This window comes from Orcinus orca, chromosome 2, assembly GCF_937001465.1.
Source record: "Orcinus orca chromosome 2, mOrcOrc1.1, whole genome shotgun sequence".
NCBI classification, from domain to species: domain Eukaryota; kingdom Metazoa; phylum Chordata; class Mammalia; order Artiodactyla; family Delphinidae; genus Orcinus; species Orcinus orca.
This window is the reverse complement of record NC_064560.1, coordinates 100,222,081-100,243,071: the sequence shown is the minus strand read 5'-3', so window position 1 is coordinate 100,243,071 and position 20,991 is coordinate 100,222,081. Positions and strand designations below refer to the sequence as shown.

At 43.0% G+C, this 20,991-nt stretch overlaps 1 protein-coding gene across 1 annotated transcript in view; it reads left to right on the top strand.

Annotated features, from left to right (window-relative positions):
- The window catches only part of AQP9 (aquaporin 9), a 35,391-nt gene extending 14,850 nt beyond the window's left edge, over positions 1-20,541 (top strand). The window contains exons 2-6 of the mRNA XM_004274674.3: positions 5,322-5,448; positions 10,751-10,888; positions 12,281-12,399; positions 14,403-14,620; positions 19,553-20,541. Of these exons, the coding sequence (XP_004274722.1) occupies positions 5,322-5,448; positions 10,751-10,888; positions 12,281-12,399; positions 14,403-14,620; positions 19,553-19,727 (777 nt within the window). The 3' untranslated portion in view covers positions 19,728-20,541. The remainder of the gene's footprint in view (positions 1-5,321; positions 5,449-10,750; positions 10,889-12,280; positions 12,400-14,402; positions 14,621-19,552) is intronic.
- The last annotated feature ends 450 nt before the right edge of the window (positions 20,542-20,991 follow it).

Below are 20,991 nucleotides of genomic sequence, written 5' to 3'. Positions count from 1 at the left end.
AAAAGGCAAATAAGTTGATTACACAATCGTAAGCATCTTACAAAATTGGGAAAACCAGGCATTAATATGTGAACAGTTGAATTACATCCTGTGGTTAAGTGCTCTGCTAGACAGCAATACAAGCAAGGAGCAGAAGGTACATGATTAATTACCATGTCATAATGTGATGCACAAATAAGGGAGGACTGCCTACAAAACAGAAGACATTTGCAAACGATATATCTGATAAGGGGTTAATATCCCAAATATGCAAAGAACTCATATAACTCAACATCAAAGAAACAAATGTGTATAGGACCTGAACAGACATTTTTTCAAAGAAGACATACAGATGGTCAGCAGGCACATGAAGAGATGCTCAACAACACTAATCATCAAAGAAATGCAAATCAAAACCACAATGAGCTGTCACCACACACCTGTTAGAATGGCTATCATCAAAAAGACAACAAATAACAAGTGTTGGCAGGGATGTGGAGAAAAGGGAACTTTCATGCACTGTTGGTGGGAATGTAAATTGGTGCAGCCACTATAGAAAACAGGATGGAGGTTTCCCCCCAAATTAAAAATAAAACTACCACATGATCCAGCAATTCCATTCCTGGGTATTTATCCGAAGAAATGAAACACTAATTTGAAAAGTTATATGTATCCCTATGTTCACTGCAGCATTATTTACAATAGCCAAGATATGGAAGCAACCTAAGAGTCCATCAATAGAGCAATGGATAAAGAAGATGTGGTACGTATATACAATGGAATACTACTCAACCATAAAAAAAATGAAATATTGCCATTTGTGACAATATGGATGGACCTCGAGGGTATTATGCTAGGTAAAATAAGTCAGAGAATCTAAAATCAAAATACATAAACAAATATAACAAATAGAAACAGACTCACAGATATAGAGAACAAACAGGTGGTTGCCAAATGGGAGGGCGGTGGAGGGATGAGTGAAATAGGTGAGGGAAATTAAGAGGTACAAACTTCCAGTTACAAAATGAGTCACAGGGATGAAAAGTACAGCATGGGGAACACAGTAATACTGTAATAAGTTTGTATGGTGACAGATGGTAACTAGACTTGTGGTGATCATTTTGTAATGTATGAAAATAGTGAATCGTGTTTTAGGTCAATCATACTTTAATAAATAAATAAATATTTTTAAAGTTACTGGGGAGAAATAAGCCAAAATGTTTATAATGTCTGTTCATAGGTAAAGGCATTGTGATTGGGTTTTTTCTTTATATTTTTATATATTCCTCATATTCTCTATAAGGAGCCTACACAGGATTTTTGGTCTTAAATAATAAACATTTCTAAAAGCTTAAAAAAAATAAGGGAGGATTGTGTCCATTCCTGGGCTCCGTGCTTAAAAGGGGTGCTAACAACCTAGAGCTTATCCAGGTGACACTCACTGGGAATCTGAGGAGCCCTAGGGATCAAAGGCGAAGGGACAAACATCCAGCAGAAAAGAACTCAGGGAGGACCTTTTGCTCCCTCTACTTAATGGAGTGCCTGGTGTATAAAACAGGCTTCTTCTCTGAGGTCCCAAGAGTAAGCCAGGAACTAATGAACAGAAGTTACGGGAAAAAAGGACTCCAACTTCATATAAGGAAGGACTCCCCAACCACTGGAACACCAAAAATATTTAGAACAAGCTACCTGATGTGGTAATGAGCTCCCTATTCCTAAAGGTAACCAACATGGGCCAAGTTAATGCCTATTAAAGATGTTGTAATTTGTGTGCTATTGAGTTCAGAACCAAAGCAGTGCTATGGCCGAGAGGTAGCATGATGCAGGGTTTAAGAACGCAGGCTCTGAAGGCTGTACAGTGCTCACCCTTGGAACTCAGCCAAGCCACACAGAGACCATTTGTAGATGTGTTGGCCAACCCACCAGCTGAGGCATCAGCTGACAGCTGACATCAACCACTAGACATGTGACTGTGTGAGCCTTCAGATAATTCCAGTCTTTCATGTTTTGAACCACCACATTTGATACCAAATGGAGCAGACGTAAGATGCTCTACCAAACCTTGCCCAAATGATAGATTCACAAGCAAAATAAATGTTACCATTTTAAACCACTAAGTTTGGGAGTAGTTAGTTTCGTAGCACTGAATAACCGGAACACAATGTTTATGTGATCTTCTGAATTGCCATTGATCTTCAAGGCCACCTACAGGTACTGAGTCAAGCAGAAGGAGATATTATTTGCAGAAAGGGGCTCAGGTGTCTTGGGCTAATGAGAGAAGAGAAGGCTTGATGAAACTACTGGGAGAATATGAATGAGAAATGAACGAAGACTTCTGGGGGCACAGTGAAGACTAGATCCATGGCTTTGTAATACCCTCCCTCCCCTACATGGTTTTGTGATTTTTTTTACCTACCTGGAGAAGGTAGGTGCTGGATCCTGACAAGAAGGTGGAAGAGACCTTGACGGTCTGTTGATGGCATGCATATGGATGGCGGACTTGGGAAACACAACACCCAAGGAAACAGAATAAAACAGGATAGACTAGCATATTGTTGCCTGTTGGCATGTAAAGGAATCTTAGAGATTGTTTTCTAGATAAGGAAATCTAGATCAGGCATCTGGAGAACAACTAAGTATTAACTGTTCAGTACAGACAGTACAAGTGAATTTCAGAGAAAAGAGGTTAGGTTTAGTGAGAAGAATATGAAAGGGTGATGGGTCCAAAAAAAGATTTCTAGATAGGGAGACCTGAAAAATTGAGACAGGTTGGCTCTTTCTGTGTCTAAGAAGGGGGAAAGTATGGCAGTTCTTAAAGGTTAGAGCACGGAATCATGCTGGAAATTCTATCAGTAACACCATAAACAACAGTTCTCTCATTTTTTTAAGGAAAAAAATTACAGTGGGCACAGAGAAGAAGGAAACCAGAGTGGATGACCAATTCCCTAGCAATCAGACCATGATAACATTAGAATATCCCAGATCTGCTTCCCTGGTGCTGTGAATGCAGCTGGGATGAAGCAGGCAAGGAAAGATACTAGCAGGCAATTACCTGTCTTCCTCATTGATTTTCGGGCTGTATGAATGTATTTAAAAATTAAGAAGCAGTGATGTCAAGTTGGGCTGAAATCCTCTGAGTAACAATTTCTGACTAGGGTAACTTACCTTGTTCATTTCTCCATCTGCTCCTTTCTTGCAGTGCACAGCATCAGTTATCCTCTCTAGAAAAGAACAAAAAAGCAATTTCAACATCTAGGGTAGAAGAGGAGAGTATTAATCACAATGAAGTTTGACAGGACAGAAGCCTCCCCAGGTCCACTCAGGCCATTTAAAGCTTTTACGCCCCCTGTAGACTATCACAAGTGCATGAACATCAGACCATAAAAGAGGGAAGAAGCTTATGTGGAAAGTAGTAATAGCTCAGGACTGGCCAGTGTCTGGATGTGTCTCTTCTTACCCCCGGTTGTCTAAATCAGGTCATCTCAGCTGTCAGGAGTGTTTTTCTCCTTTTTTCAGAAGATGCTACCAAAATGCCAGTTAGCTTGGAAGTTGTGCCAGGTGCATTTAATTGGCTATAAATTAAAAAGAAAGACACAGTGTGGTTTTTGGGTTTTTTTTACATCTTTATTAGAGTATAATTGCTTTACAATGGTGTGTTAGTTTCTGCTTTATAACAAAGTGAATCAGTTATACATATACATATGTTCCCATATCTCTTCCCTCTTGCGTCTCCCTCCCTCCCACCCTCCCTATCCCACCCCTCCAGGAGGTCACAAAGCACCGAGCTGATCTCCCTGTGCTATGCAGCTGCTTCCCACTAGCTATCTACCTTACGTTTAGTAGTGTATATATGTCCATGCCTCTCTCTCGCTTTGTCACAGCTTACCCTTCCCCCTCCCCATATCCTCAAGTCCATTCTCTAGTAGGTCTGTGTCTTTATTCCTGTCTTACCCCTAGGTTCTTCATGACATTTTTTTTCTTAAATTCCATATATATGTGTTAGCATACGGTATTCTGACAGTTATTATAACAGATAGGGATCCTAGAAAAAAATAATGTCAAGCCTAGGTGAAATTGGTAGGCTGTGAAACGAACCCAAGGAATTTTTTTCTTTTTGGAAAGGGAAAAGGGAACATGTTCCTGCTGCAACTTTATTTAGCTCTCAGTACAGGGTCTGGAGTCTGTGATTAACGTCAAAGACAGCCCTGTGCGTGTGATATGCAGCCCCTGTGCTCCCCTTGAGATGTCAAGTCCTACTTCTCCTTACTGTCTATCAGGTAGAGCTAAATCAACATATCTTAGAATCAGGGACTGGAGTGGATGTTAAAAGATCATCTAGGTAATTTCTCTGCCTTCAGGGAGGAGTAAACCAAAATCGTTCTATATGTATTAAATATCCATTGTTTGTAAATTGTATTTCTCTGAAGGACTCCACAAATGGGTCCCAAGGGAGCTATTTAGAATTAATTCATCACTATCAGGAAATGGCTTATGTGCAACTTCTCATATTTCAGGTTCAGACTTCCTTTCTCATTCTTTTGTGAAGGGACACAAGAGCTGGTTATTACCTTCCTGATAAGAAGTCTTCACATTCTTAATCTCTTGTTCCTTAAATACGTTTGTTTCTGAAACCTTTCTTCATATGCCCTTAAATAATATCCATTACTTGATGCTGAGCCCTCCCTCCAGTTGGTTGCTCTTCTTTAGTTATAAAACCCAAAACAGAACCTGTATTCTACAAAAAGTTGTGGCTACTTGACATCTAAGAGCAATGATCTAATGATCCTGCAGCCCAGAACTTATTCCTCCAGGACCACACTGGCTCTTTCAACCACAGAGTGACAAAGGCTGATGGTGATTCGTTGTCCTGTTGTTTTCCTACCAAACTTGTATGTGACTGTTTCATCTTTTCCAATAACCCTCCCTCACCAAATGTTCCTTTCTTCCCCCCTTACTTCTTCCTGCCCTTCCTTCCTTCCTTCTTTCCTTCCTTCCTTTTGAGGTATAATTGACATACACCATTATATTAGTTTCAGTTTTACAACATAATGATTTGATATTTATATATATTATGAAATGATTACCAAATCACTTGGTTTATAAATTCATACAACATTTTAACACTGTGCAGTCTTAACAAAACTCATCCATAAGCCAGATGCAGCCTTGGGACCATCATTTTGCTACCTGTGCACAGCTGGAAGATTATCATTTGATTTGCACGAGGCCTATGGCAGTCCAAGCCATGAGTGTGCTTGAAAAATGCTTCTTGTTACTCTGACTTTCCACTGTCTTTGACAGTGGCCATCTTCACTTACTTGTTGAGTTCCCTTTCATTCCAGGTCCTTGGATGTGGCTGTGTTGCCCAAGCTGTCCTCAGCCGAGGACGTCATGGAGGAATCATCACTATCAATATTGGACTTTCAATGGCAATAGTAATGGCCATTTATGTTGCTGGAGGTGTCTCTGGTAAGTAATAGAAATAATAATAATAACAGCTACTATCAACTCAACCATTCCAATGTACTAGTGCAGTTCTGGGTACTCTACAGACCTTAATTTTTTTAGATCTCAACAGTCCTGCAAGAATATGTATTTGATTCTATTTTTATAGATGACAAAATTTAAATGGACAGCAAATGCTAAGTGAGTGGCACAAAGGCAACACTTAGCAAAAGACAGAGATGAGGGTTGGAACTCAGAACTGACTGATTCCTAAATCTGGCTACGGAATAGTATTCTTCATCTATCAATAGAGTCTTTTACTAGCTCTTCCCCATGCTTGGAAACTACTTCCCAGATATGCTGTGAATAGCCCAGTGAATATCACTCCAACAGAGGCAATTCCCTGGACCTTTATCCACAGCAATCAGGGAGAGCCTAGGTCATTTGCAAAATAGCTAGTGTGTTCATGGAGCTGCAGGGCTAGTCAGAAGGTCTTGGTCCAATTCTGTTCTGAGTGGTAGGCTAATTAGAAGCCATTTTCAAGGTTCTGAGGAGCAAAATGAAATGATATTTAATACAGCCTGGGACCTTAGGAAGGAACTGTGGAAATGATCCACTTCCCAAAGGCTTGCAGAATCCTCAGCAGCCTTGTCTGGGGGCTCAGAGAACTAAGGCAAGACTGTTGGTGATAACGGAAGAAGGGACCCCCTGCATGCTGGGCACTGTACTGGGTGCTGTACATACTTTATCTCCTCTCACTTCTATAGCAGCACTCTGAGGCCGGTATTATTGTCCATTCTACAGAGAAAACTGGAGCTCCAAGGGATTGAGTAAATTGCCAGAAGTCCCACAGCTGGCAAAGAGACAGATCAAAGATTTGACCCAGGTCTATACGACAGCAAAGCACAGGTCCCCATTATTATACAACATTTCCAGCGGTCTACTATGGGAAGGACAGTACAGGCAGGGCCTATGGGCAGTACGGTCCAGATGGAGGATCCTGCAGTTGAGCTGGCTGGACTGGTGACAAGTGCTGCCACTGGAGCGCTAAAGAATGATTGCCCAGACCCCCACGGAGCATCCACGGGCTGGGCACTTAGAACAGTCATTTGCTAGCTGTCAGCCTTTCCATATCACCGGCCGACTCAGATCCTGGGGCAGACCAGGTTACAGATTCCCATACATGTGGTTTGTTTGGCCCGAGCAGTGTTTCTGTTCAAACTCTTGCTGAGCCTTTGCTGTGATCCCAGCACTGTACTACCTACCTAAGACACAAGAATAACCAGGGGAACACCATGAATGTGCCAAGGCTTAATTACAGTTGCAGGCCTTAATTACAGTTCCAGACACACAACACACTCCTGGCTTCAAATAAGCATGCAGGATGCTCCACTGCCTCCCCTCACGCTCCCAACTACATTCACACAGGTATTGTTTCCACAAACCATGCAATATAAATGTAGGCATGTTTTCAGCGATTTTTTTAAGGTGGAGATGTGGTTTTGCAGTATTTCACCTGCATAACACCCTGAATTAAACTTCATCAAATATTTACTTAGGATAAATTGGTCCCAGACCCTACCAATGTAGCTAACACCCTTTACCACCAGCACTGTCAATGTCTGTTTGCATCCACTGATATATTTGGAGTCACGATAGGAGGAGAAGGGACAGGGACCAGCAGGAAGGGGGAAGAGGGAGTAAAGGATGGTGTGGAGTCTTCCCATCCGGCCTTTAGACTGGGATTAAGCCCCTGTGCTCAGAGTAAGGGCCAGAACTGATGGGACTGTTTTCACTAGAGGCTGCTTCTGGGTGAGGCTTGGGAGCTGTCCACATTGTTTATGAGAGACTGTGAGATCTCAAAATGCAAGGAGAGCAGTTTCTGAGCCTGGCTGATATAAGGTAGCACTGAGTTGGAAAAGGAGCTTATCTCCCCATCTCTGTTTGAAAATGATATTCAAGCTCCCTGAGAACTGAGGGGGGAACATGCACAGACAACACACTGGCCCACTGATGACATCAGTGCAGACTCAGTATTGGCTTCAGCAGCCCAGGAACAGGAGAGGAAGACTACATAGGGGAGGTGACTTTCTCACAGTGGCTGCAGCTAACATGCTGGTTTGTGGGCATATGTGAGGCCCTCTTTGGGAATTCCAAAAATAACCAATGTATATTAGGCATAAACATAAATGGGATCCCACTTTGTGGTCCCGACTGGTAAGGTCAGCTGACATCTGGTTGTGGAACATAAAGCATTACTTTACTGCATGGCAGTTACCACACCCTGCTCCCTTGTGAACTTGCCAGTAGTCTGGCAATCCAATCTGGCCAATCAGAACTCATAATGCCCTAATTATGCACCATCCCCCACAAAGCGTTTACACTGCCAGCTTGTACCTAGACTATAGCGGTTATTTTTGATGTAGTTTTTTTATAAGCAATAAAAATTCACTGAAAAATCAAAATAGCTTTGCTTAATGACAAATAAAATGTTAAGATGATCTCTATCACAGAGTTGTCTGTGTGGTGGGCAGGAGACTCGTCTAGGACAGAACCTTGAAAGAGCTCACCTTGCTCATGTAAGCCTTTCATCTCAGGCCTCGGGGAATCCAGCTATCCCCCTGGGCTCTTCATGTGAATAATCTGATCATCACAACCACCTTGGCAGGGCCAAGATGTGAGTGTGGCCTTCTCTGACTCTTGCACTCATGTTCTTTCCACTACACTGCTCTGCTTTGTCCTTCGGGTAAGCCAAGTGATCACGCATCTCTGCAAGGAGAAACTCTCCTCGTTGCTTTGCAAAGCACCCTCCTGGGCACACCCTCTCTGACTCCCAAACAACTTTCCCTCTGTAGATCTTTGTAGTCTGAGCTATCTGAATAAAGACCTCTGACTATTTCTTCAACTTTCTTATCTTTTTTTTCTTCAATTTTTAAAATTGAAGTAGAGTTGATTTACAATGTTGTACCAGTCTCTGCTGCACAGCAAAGTGACTCAGTTATACACAAAGACATTCTTTTTTTATATTCTTTTCCATTATGGTTTATCTCAGGAGATTGGATATAGTTCCCCATGCTATACATTAGGACTTGCTGTTCATCCATTCTGAATGTAATAGTTGGCATCTACCAGCCCCAAACTCCCAGTCCATCCCTCTCCCTCCCCACTTCCCCCTTGGCAACCACCAGTCTGTTCTCTATGTCTATGAGTCTGTTTCTGCTTTGTAGATAGGTTCATTTGTGCCATATTTTAGATTCCACATACATCAACTTTCATATCTTGAAAACCTACTAAGTGCCTTGCAGCATGTCAAGGTCAAGGTGAACAATAGTTCCTGCCTCAGGGTGCTTTTGAGGGGCTAAAAGCATAAACCTACCTACAGCAAGTCTTATTTTGGAAGAGGAGCTTGCTAAACAGTAACTGTCCCATTGGTGGACTCATCTGAGGGGAGACATTTTTGATTGGAGGTGATTTCTTACATCCCCTTGTCCTTTCACAATGGGTTCCTCCAGGCTGGCTGGGTGGCGGCTACCCTCCAACCAGCTCTGGGAGAAGAGGAACAGGGCTGGCTCCAGGAACTTTCCACTGCCCTGGGTGCTCCCCTCTTCTAACCCCTGTTTCCAGCTTCCCTAGGAATCTGTACTCCTGCCAGTCTCCAAAAGTATGACTCTCTTAGATTTAAAAGTAAAACAAAACAGGTGATATGTGTGTAAGGCTTCAGGAAGTCACCTGTGCTTTGATATATTGGCATTTTCTTGTTCACATTAGCTCCAAAGTGGCAGAGGCAGGTGAAGAAAGGACCCTCACGGTGTAGTCAGCAGTCAGAAGCCCTCCCCACTGCAAGCCCACTTTGGCTTAAAGACTCAGGAAAAGCATAGCTTTCTTCACGGACTGGGGAGAGGAGGGAAGGCTTCCCAAAACAAGCTCACCAATAGGTTCTGTGGGGGGTCAAATGGCAAAGTGTCATCACCATCATCATCATCATCACTCCTTTGTTTACAACTATTTCCACAACCCAGAGGTCCACATTTCAGCGTGGTCACATTGACAGTTACTCTAATTCCCCCCCCACACTAAATGTCATTGGCACTCTTCATATGAGTGTCCTCCATCCCTAGGAATCAAGCCCATATGCTCAAAGATGATCTTTGAAAAATTTTTCCCTGCTTTCTAAGGCAGAGAAACCTTTATAAACTTGGTGAAGAAGGTCTAGAAAAGAACATAGGCCCAAGAGTTCAAATAAACCTGAATTTGAATCCTAGACCTACCACTTATTAGCCACGTGACCTTAAAATTTTACTTTACTTCTGTGCCTCAGTTTCCTCAGCAGTTAACTGGACTAGTACCCACCTCACCGGGTTCTTAGGAGGATCAAGTGCATGTAATACGCCTATGACAGCATCTGGCAAGTGTTCAATATGCATTGTTGTTACTGTTGTTACTAGCAAAGCCAGCTGGGGATATCAGTAACCTACCCCAGAGCAAGCCCCTCTACCTGACCTTGCAAGTGGGTTAGAATCAAAGAGGCTGATTTCTCTAGTCAGAGTTTAGGCTGGAGTGGAGGAGGAAGTGTTGCTCCATTTGTGTGTGTGAGATATACATCGTTTATGCAGAGAAACTACAGAAAATCCACTCAGACACTGTGACTACCTCAAAATAAACTGAGCCCCTTACCTCAGTGAGAGGCACAGCCCACAAAGGAAGGGCCATTTCCCCTTAAAGAGATATCTCTTTTCAGTCCTAAGATTGTTTCTATATCCTCTGGACATGGACTTAGAAATGACTGGATATAGATTTAAATCTTACAAGTATAAGTATACTGACTTACAAATATACTGAAGTTAACTGTTTATATCAATCTCTTTGGGGTTATTGCTTTATAGTTAGGCAAAACCCAGTAGATAGATGATATAGATAGATAGAGAGAGAGAGATGAGAGAGAGAGAGAGAGAGAGAGAGAGAGAGAGACAGAGAGAGAGAGAGAGAGAGACAGAGAGAAAATGAGCCACTTGAGTACAAGTTTCTTTATATATTTGACTTTCTTTTGAAAAAGCTAAACTTCCTAAACAGTGTCTAATGATGCCATGAGGATTATTAGTCCTCTCTTCCTCTCCACTCAAACACACACACACATATACACACAGACAGACACACAGACAGACAGACACAGACACACACAGACACACACACACCTCTGTCTCCTCACATAAAGTTCCTCACACCTAGAAGACTGAATTCTGCCTGCAGTCCCTAGATAAGGTTTCCTTCACAATAATTCTCCCTGGCCTGCCCTCTGACTTTCCTAATCACCTTATCTTCCTTGCAGGTGGCCACATCAACCCAGCTGTGACTTTTGCAATGTGTCTTTTTGGACGGACGAAGTGGTTCAAATTCCCCTTTTATGTGGGGGCCCAGCTCTTGGGAGCCTTTTTAGGGGCTGCAACCCTCTTTGGCATTTATTATGGTGAGTAGGACCCCTGAGTCCAGAGATTAGGGAGAACTGGCTATAAGTTGAAAGTCAGAATTACTTGGTAGGAAGAGGTGAGATGAGGTAAGAACAGAAAACGTTCTCCACTTGACACGCAGTTCTAAGAGTCCTAAGTTCTAAATAATGGGGCCAACATTATCATCAGGGCACGTTCAGGAAGCCTCTTAGTGAAAATGGTCACAACTTAAATGGAGGGCAGAACTTAAAGGAAGTATATCTTTAGACCCAACCAGCACTACACTGTGAACAATGCCAAAGTAAGCAATAGGCCACTGGCTTCTCCATGGCTTTCTCTGATTTGGCTGGGAAGGGAGCCGTTGACTTGTGGCAAGGAGAATGATGAGTAAGTACTTAAAGAAGGAATCTGGAACAAAGTCTTTGAAGGAAGAAGCATAGCAGAGAAATGGGCTGGGTGGGGAACCTCTTCTCCCTTCCATCCAGTAGCCAGGGCTTCCATTCTGCAACAGTCCTGGGGGAACCACAGTACTGACGATCAAAGACCCAGACTTTAGTTCCATGTGAACTATGTACGTAGCTGTGTGACTTCAGTTAGTCATCTGACCTTATTGGTCTCAGTTTCCTCCTCTGGAAAATAAAGGAATTGAACTAGTAGGTGACTTCTTAGGCCCTTCAAACTAAAAAATCTTGGGGTTCCATAAAATCAAGTGTTAAAGTGGTTCCTTCTCTCTAACCCAAGGTAAGTCTTAATACTTTATGACTCTCAAACTGAAGCCCTTAGGAACTAGAATTTATGAGCCAAGCCTGAGAGGTACATTGTGGAAAGGGACCTCTTCCCACAGAGTATCCTAAGAATTAGAGTATAAGAAGGCTAAACAATTACTCAAGACCAGACCAGAAACCTAGAGCACCAGCTGCTGTGGCCAGAGAGGCCTGGGGGTGGTGCTGGCTATGTCGGGGACTGCTGTGTTCCTTGTTCTAAGGGCATCTTCACTGTACCTTGATGCCCTCAAATTCTGGACTGCTATTAGGGGTTACTGAGAACCCTCTGGGAATCATGAGCTCTGCATAGAGCAAGTCCAAGCTTCACTTTCACTTTTAGTCAATCTTGAAAATTCCAAGAATTCCCCTCAAAGAAAAGTTCCCAAGACCCACTGGATAAGGATTTGGCTCAAACGTGGAGTGAACCATCAAGGGCAGCCGGGGCTTTCTCTCTCTGACCCGCTATCCTGGGAGTTCTCTGGGTATCTCTAAAGCTACCATACTGTGAAGTGAAAAGAGGCAAATGATATGGATCTTCCTAGCTGAACCTGAGGGTTCACCTGTACTTGTTCAGCACAAGACCTGGCATAGGCCTACGTCCCCCCCTGCCCAGAGGACACTAACATGCCAGAGCTCTGTCTTCCATAGATGCATTTCTGTCTTTTGCTGGTGGAAAACTGCTCGTCGTGGGAGAAAACGCAACAGCACACATTTTCGCAACATACCCAGCTCCGTATCTGTCTCTGGTGAATGCATTTGCAGACCAAGTAAGTGTACATTCAACAAAGACCTAACTTTCGTGAAAAGACATAATCTAATAAGGGGGATGCATAGGAACATTATAGGCCTATCAGAAAAGAAAGGCTACGTTTCCAAAGTCAGAGGTCCCTACGCATAACCCAAGCTTTGCTGACAAATTTCTGCCCTTGCCAAAGCTGATACCACTACGGGTTTCCTGCCTCCTCTTTAATACATACACTTCTTCCACATCAGTCAAGCTTCAGAGAAAAGTGCATGACTGGACATTTCAACCCCTGTAGGGGCAAATGCGGTTTGTTCCACCTAACTGTCTCTTTTGTGCACATGATCTAAACGTAGAGGCCTCAAGAAAAGACACTGTGATCTCAGTTCAAGGACTGTGAAGTGTAGTAGTTGAGCTTAGAGTATCCCAGGTCTTCTGTGTCTCCCCACGTGCACAGGTTTATCCAGACTCTCTAGGCAGCTAGAAGTGTCTCTGCCTTAATGACATTTAAACAAGCTGCATCCAAGCATCTGTCGTGTAGCCAGTAGCACAGCTATTCTGGTCTAAAATCACTTGTCTGGTTCTCATCCTGATTCTTCTGCTTATGAGCTGTGTGCCCTTGGGCAAGTTTCTTAACCTCCTTCTATCTACATTTCCTCATCTGTAAACTGTGAATAAATAGGATTTATCTCACCGATTGGTGTGAAGTTCTAATGAGAAAAAGCATACGAAGTACCTGGCACATAATAAGTGCCTGGTAAATAGAAGCTATGATTTAGCTGTTAAAGTAAAATAATAGTTTGGAAATTTTAGAAACTAGAGAGTCGGGAAAACACCCACTGTACCACACCACTTCAGAATACCTGCTCTCATTGTTTGTATAATCTCTTACAACTTGTTTTTATGTTGTTTTCAAGTATAAAATATAATGCACATATTTTTCTTAATATCATAAGCATTTAAAAATGTTACCAGACAGCTCTTATATTTGTTTTTTTTTTTTTTTTTTTTTTTGCGGTACGCGGGCCTCTCACTGTCGTGGCCTCTCCCGCTGCGGAGCACAGGCTCCGGACACACAGGCTCAGCGGCCATGGCTCACGGGCCCAGCCGCTCTGCGGCATGTGGGATCTTCCCGGACCGGGGCATGAACCCGTGTCCCCTGCATCGGCAGGCAGACTCTCAACCACTGCACCACCAGGGAAGCCCTTGTATTTGTTTTTGATGGCTGTATAATAGACTATAGAATGGGCACTTCATAATATAGTTAGTCCTTTCCCTATTGATGTGGACTCCAGTTTTTCCATACTATAAATGATGTTTAACTATTTATTTACATATTTGCTTTATGACGTTTCCATATTTTAGATTATTTCCATGATGTGGTTCTCAAAATATCCAACTGGGTCAAATTCAGTACATAATCTTACGGATTATTTTTAATGCATGTTGCTAAATTACTGATAAATTGCCTTTCAAAAGTGTAGTATGTGCTTAGTTTAATTAGGAAAGCCTGAGAGAAGTGGTATCAGTTCCCTAACACTTGGTATTGTTTGCACTTTTTTTCATTGTGAATCAGTTTTTCCCTCTTGTTTCTTAAATCTATTTTTCTTTTATGAATTTTCTTTTCATTTCCTTTGCCCATTCATCTATTGATGTCTCACATTGTTTTTCTCACCACTTTGAATGAGCCCCTTTGTTCATTTTTCCAGCCTGTAGCTTGCTCTCCATTTAGCTGGTGGTAGCTCAGCAGGATAGTGTAGTAAAGAAAAAAGTCTCTAGAGCTGAACTCTCTGGATCCACACCTGCCTGTCACTGACTGTGTCACCTTGGGCAGGTAACTAATCTGTAAAGGAGAATGATATCAGCACCCATGTCTAGGATTGCTGCGATAAGGGTCTGGCACAGAGTGCTCACCCAGCATATGTTACTTATTACTAGGTTTGTTTTTAATGAGAGTGGGTGAATTTTGAGGTGGGCAAGGGGGAAGAATATAAGCTAAATCCCTTGTATATTTTCTCCCTCCCCCAGGTAGTGGCCACCATGTTTCTCCTCATTGTCATCTTTGCCATTTTTGACTCAAGAAACTTGGGAGTCCCCAAAGGCCTACAGCCCATTGTCATTGGCTTCCTGATTGTTGTCATTTCTTCCTCTCTGGGAATGAACAGTGGCTGTGCCATGAACCCAGCTCGAGACCTGAGTCCCAGACTTTTCACTGCCTTGGCAGGTTGGGGGTTTGAGGTCTTCACGTAAGTAACAACGGTCAGGGAGGAGGGAGGAAGATTCACACTGTGCCTCAATGGGGAGGGCTGTGCTTTGACCTGGAGATCCAAGAGAGTGCAGATGGGAGGGTGAGGTTAAGTGCATCCTCATCATAAGTGTGGAACGTATCACTGGTGATTTATGATACGGGGTGTGTGTGTGTGTGTGTGTGTAGGAAAGAGAGAGAGAGAGAGAAGGGGGAGGGAGACAAAGAGATAGACACAGAGACATAATAAGAGACAGAGAGGGACAGAGAGACAGAGAAAGATAGAGAGGCTCTAGATAGATTCAAAGAGATAGGTTTGTCCTATATAATAATAATTTCTCAACTGGTATATGGCTTTATGTGACTATTTTGGATGTAGAACTTGTCTACGTACTCACTTTGTGACAAAGGGGTAGAATTTCTATCTTCTGATACTACTATAGGGCTCTTTCTAGGAGACCATGCTAGCTTTGCTTCATTCATTCATTCAACAGATCTACCTTAATCACCACCTATGCTGTGGTCACTGTGCTAGGCAAGGAAATTTCAAAATCAGATAAGACACTGGCCTTGAGCAATGTAACAAGTGCTCTGGTAACCCCTGAAACAAAGTGCTAAGGGAACACAGATGAGGGAGTGGCTACCTCTACCCGGGGAAGCTGGGGGAGGCACCACAGAAGAAGTGAGTGCTGAGCTTATTCTTTTTTTCTGGCCATGCCATGTGGCTTGCGGGGTCTTAGCTCCCCAATCAGAGATCGAACCCTTGCCCTCGGCAGTGAGAGCGCGGAGTCCTAATCACTGGTCCTTGAATTCTTGAAGCATAAGAAATTCCTAGCGGAACAGGCATCAAAGAGAGCCTGTGCACAGGAAGTGGCAAGACCCCGTGCCTTACACCTCAGAATGTGCTGATGAAACATGCCAACTGCTGGTACCAAGCTCCCAGGACAAACTTTGCCCGTTAATTCCTTCCCACCGTCCCCCGCTAAAGTCATGGTGGCCAGTCCCCAACCACTCATCACATCTCTCTCTGGGAAAGGCACCCACCTTTGTTCCCCAGGAAACAGGGCTCTAACATGGAGAAAGAGAAGCAGGGAAAACATGTGTGCGCAAATTTTAGTTTAATGTCTGCTGTGGGAACAAAACACTTGAGTGTCCCTAATGCTGACCTATATATAGCTGTACACAAGTGATGAATTTATTTAAGAGTTTGGGTTGCCTTAACCATCATGAAACACAAGCTACTGAAATCACTGACACCATTCTGATAACCACCACAGACAGCATTAGAGCTGCTGTAGCGTAAGCATCATGAGGACAGAGACCTTGACCATGTTTTCACTGCTGTGTCCGCTGTGACTAGGATGTGGTCTGGCACATAGAAAGCCTCAATAAAAGCTATTGAATAAAAGTATGGATAAATGCTATGTGACACACATGTCCTAGGAGATGAGGGATTAAAAAAAATCAAGAAACACTCCCAATCTTTAAGAAACGAACAATGCAGTGAATTTATAGAGCAGTGGTTCTCAGCCAGAGGTGATATTGCCCTCAGGGACATTTGGCAATGCCTGGAGACACTTTGGGTTGTCACAGCTGGGGAGGGTGGGAGCAGATGTTGTCACCAGCATCTAGTGGGTAGAGGCCAGTAGAGGGATACTACTAAGCATCTTACAGTATCCAGGACAGATTGCCACAACTAAGAATTAGTCAGCCAAATACGTTAAGAGTGCCACAGTTGAGGAGCTCTCTTCCAGAATGATCATACTAGAACGTGAAAAGGTTGAACAAAATGCCAACTAGGAAGATCATTTGTATTCTTCCCATGTACTGTCAAAAGCATACGTTAAAGATCTCCTTATTTCCAAAGCCCAGAATTGGCCCATGAGTTTCCTTTAATCCCAATTTCCTGAGGTTCACTCCAGGAGACCACTGCCCCTACCATCAAGACACCTCTGTGAGCTTCACACAGACCCCGAGAACAAAGGTGCCCCACAGTGATGTGACCTCTATTTGAGCCCTGCTTGGTGATTCACCCAAAGTTCTAAGAGTGATGGTGGTTCTAAAGAGGTAGAGATCTTGCCTCTTTTCTTTGCTTTGTTGAGTATATGGCAGGAGACCATGTCTGTGGGAGAATGCTGAAATCACCTAATGCCAAACTCTGAGCACCATGTCCCTTGTTAGAGTCAGGGTCTTTTCCCCTCATTCATGCATTCATTCATCCATGCAGCTACCTGATTTCTTATTCAAGGCCCTGTGCTAAAGATGCCCCTCACTGTTGTTGCCCTTCACTGCTTTATTTACATTCTATTTCAGAGTAGTGAGCATAGGCTCTTAACAGGTTGGAGCTGTCAAGTGCCATTAAAGAGATTTGACTAATTAACTCCAAGAGTTGAGAGAAGGTTTGTGGCTCCAAATTTGAGAATTATGGGGGTGGAAGTAGGGGCACTTTGTAGTATTTGGACATGCTTAAACAGCGGACAGAGAGGATATTTCAGGCAGAGAGGATTCTGTATCCCAAGGCAGAATGTTAAAATAACACATGATCTAGTTTAGTTGGAAGGGTGCATGAAGAAGCTTGGAAGGGCAATTGTTTCAGACCATTAGAGGACCTAGATTCCCAGAATGAGACTTTGGGGTTTTTGCTGCTCCCTCTTCTGTAGGTTATAGGAAGCAACAAAAGATTTAGGGCAGAAGTTTGACACGTTTAGAACTTCAATTTAGCAAAATTGATCTGACATTATTATATAGAACAGATTAAAGATGAGTAGAGGGGGCAGAAACCAGTTAGGAAATAGCTAGACTAACTGATAATCCTCAACCAAAAAGTTCCCAAGGAAACCACTGAGGGATAACAGGACTCCAAAGGGTCCCTAAAGTGCCCCATCCTTTCAGGGTTCTACATCCAAGCTAAGCATCTCAGGGGACTTTCTAGTTTGGATCCACACCCAAGGTCTCAGATAAAACCGAGACTGCCTTGGATCCTCACTTGCCCCTGTATGGCACGGAGTGAGGATGACAGCGGGAGTGGGGCTCCAGCAGGTCTGACAAGGGCAAGACAGACCCTGGCTGACTCTTGCTTTTCCCTTAAGTATTAGGATGTAAGCGAGTGGTCTTCACTAATTCACCTTAAAGTGTTGATAACTTAGTGGATGAAGGATCTCAGGGGTATTGTTAATTTTTAAAATAGTTTAACCAAAGGAATGAATCCCTCATGATGGTACCGTAAGCAATTAACACAGACATATTTCTGGCATCCCCCAAATCACAGTGTGCAAATAACCTTGTTTACCTGTGAGGCCAGGCAGGGAACCGTATCAGAGCTCCTCCATTTAAGCCTTGTGACCCTGGTGCAACACATCCAGCTCAAGAGGGTCCAGCCAGTGAAAGGAGGACATGTGTGCTGGCAGATATCTTGGACCCTAATCTGTTAAATGACAGTAAGAGATGTGCCACAAACCAGTGATGGAAGAAAGGAAGTGATGGACCAAATAAGGTGGCTTAAACTTGCTTCATGTGCTTACCTGAAGAGAAGGCTCCTAGTCCTTTAAAGCTCAGGTGCCTCTCATAGAAAATTCCACCTGGATTTGGAGGCATGGGAAAGGGCGCTGTGAGAACAGCTGAATGCAGTGACCTCATTCCAGTGCAGTAAGAGTGACATCTGCTGGCCACTGTGCTTAATGACGGTGCTCTTCCCCGGAGCCTGCGTTTATGCTCTAAGACTTATTATCTTATTGTGAGCCTGCATTGATGATCTAAGATTCAGGATCTAAGAGAGTGCTTGGATGATGCAGGTGGAAGGGACCACTGTTCAGATGGAAGAATGAAGCTCAGAGATGAGGAGACTTTGCCCAAAGACCATCTGGACCCTCCTGAGATTAGAACTAAATCTCATGAATTCTAGGACAGGCCCCCTGTTTTGTGCTTATTTCCTTTATTACCCTTTCTGATAAAAAACTGATACAAACAAAAGGTCCCATGGAAATATGTATAGTTGTTAGGCATAAAACTAAAAATAGCAGCCATGAATCCTTCCGCCACATAGAACACTGTGAAATTCCCATGCGTAGTTGTGTTCCTCTTGTTTCCTCTGCCTCCTCTGCATTACTCTGAATTTTTTGTTCATAATTATCCTGCTTTTAAAAAGTTTTATCTCAAACGTACATATCCTTAAACAACAAATTGTATAGTTTTACTTGCTTCTGACCACTCATGGTCCTTTCTACGGAATTATTTAAGTGGATTTTCTATCTCCAAAAGAGATGGTGACAATTCGCAAAGGCACCTGCTTTCTCTCAGAACTATACCTCCAATACAATGTGCTGACATTGAGGATTTCTGGAGGGGAGAGGGAAACAGGGCAGAAAGTCCTTATCAGAGAGTAAGTTTAAGTAAGCTGTGACCTCAAAGTATAAGTACTGAATTCAATTATACTTAGTAGGTAATTCATATCTCTACCTTTGATTTTTTTTAATTCACTTATTGGCAAATGTTTCCTGATTGTTTATTTTGTAAGTGCCCTCATATACCAGTCATGTCCAGGAATCTCTCCACATCTCCCAACCATTCGCAATCCCCAGGACTCATTATTTCAGGATGAGGGGAAGGTAACTCCCGAATAATCAACCTGAACTTTCCCTAAATGCCCTCAATTGTAGCCATGGGTTCGGGGACTATATTTTCCGAAAGGAAAATAAACGGGACATTTCTCTCACAAGTACTAATAGGACAATGGAATAGATCATCTGAAATCAGGTATACTGCAAAATCTAGGATGATGGTTGCCAAGCTACAGTGAGTGCCCTTATACTTAGCTCTTGCTGATTTAAAAGGGAGTCATGAGCATGAGAAATGACTAGCTGGTTAGTGAATAACTAGCAGTAATACCAGGAAGAAGGCCAAGTGGTGTATCACTAATTTCTTTGTTTGATTTCAGAGCTGGAAATAACTTCTGGTGGATTCCTGTAGTGGGCCCTTTTGTTGGTGCTATGGCTGGAGGCCTCATCTATGTTCTTGTCATTGAAATCCACCACCCGGATCCTAACCCGGACTGCGAGGAAGAACAGCCAGAGGACAAACCAGAGAAACATGAACTTAATGTGCTAATGTAACAGCATGCTCAGCTCCAGGTTTACAATTGGCTACCTACTGGGCTTTACACTTCACAAAGCACTTTCACACATATTATCTAATTTAATCCTTATAGTCACTGTCTGGGGTAAATATCATGCTGCTCATCTTTCAAATAAGAAAACAAAATCTCAGGGAAGTTGAGTTGCCTAAGGTCACATGGAAAGTTGAACATCACTGAATGCATCCTATACCTTTCAGAAGATTAGTAATTGGATGAAAACCTTGGCCAGCCCCTCCTGGCCGGCCAGAAGTGGGACTGGCAGCTGCCAGAACATGTACACCTTCTGGGCATCATTCTTTTGGATCCTAAGTTACGAAGACCGCCACTGTCTGGTTTTATTCCCACTGTTACTGAAGCACTAACAAAGGAAAGAGGTAGCCATTAGATCATACTTTTCATCTGCTGAAGAACATTATCAGAGGCCTCCCTTCCTAGGCCACGCTTAGTCTTGCTAAGTCTTGATCTTCCTTCCCTGCCAATTCTAACACTGTACATTCCAGGAATTTCCTCTTGGTCAGGCTCCTCCCTGTCACTTTGGTCAAAAAAGTCCGTGAGTTACAAGCACCAGAGAAACTGCTCTACATCAAGTGATGCACCTTCAGTCAAACTGTTATAAAGCTCAGAATTCCCAGTTATCCAGTTTCTCAACTGCTTTGTCATGATAACAAAACAAAAAGCACACGTGAACGTCTCCAGGGGCCTATAATAGACTGTAATAGATTGATATATGGATTTTTTTATTTCTCTGAAACTACTTGGCATTTCCTATTTGAAATAAATTTGGGGTGAGGTTTTATTTTGGAGTTTTAATAAGTATTAAGATTGCTAAGTACACTTAGTTCAGAGGTTGTCTGTCCTGTCTACAAATTGAGATCTCTGGGGAGCTTTTTAAAAAATGCTAATGCTCAGTTGGTCACTGGTAAACATCTCAGGTGATTCTAATGTGCAGCCAGTGTTGAGAACACTGACTTGGTTAAAGTACATGGGTATCCTTGAGAACCATGTCTAGTGGTGACCGGGTAATTCCTGGTAGGATTCTCAGTTTTGGGATCCTCAGGGATTAGAGAGCAGCAGGTCTCAGTAGGGGACAGTTTGCTCCTTCACAGGCCTACCTACTACCTCTGCAAGGGGACGTTTGGCTATGTCTGGGGACATTTTTGGTTGTCACAACTGGGGTAGGAGCATTTCTAGCACCTAGTGGGTAGAAGTCAGAGATGCTGCTAACCATCCTACCATGCACA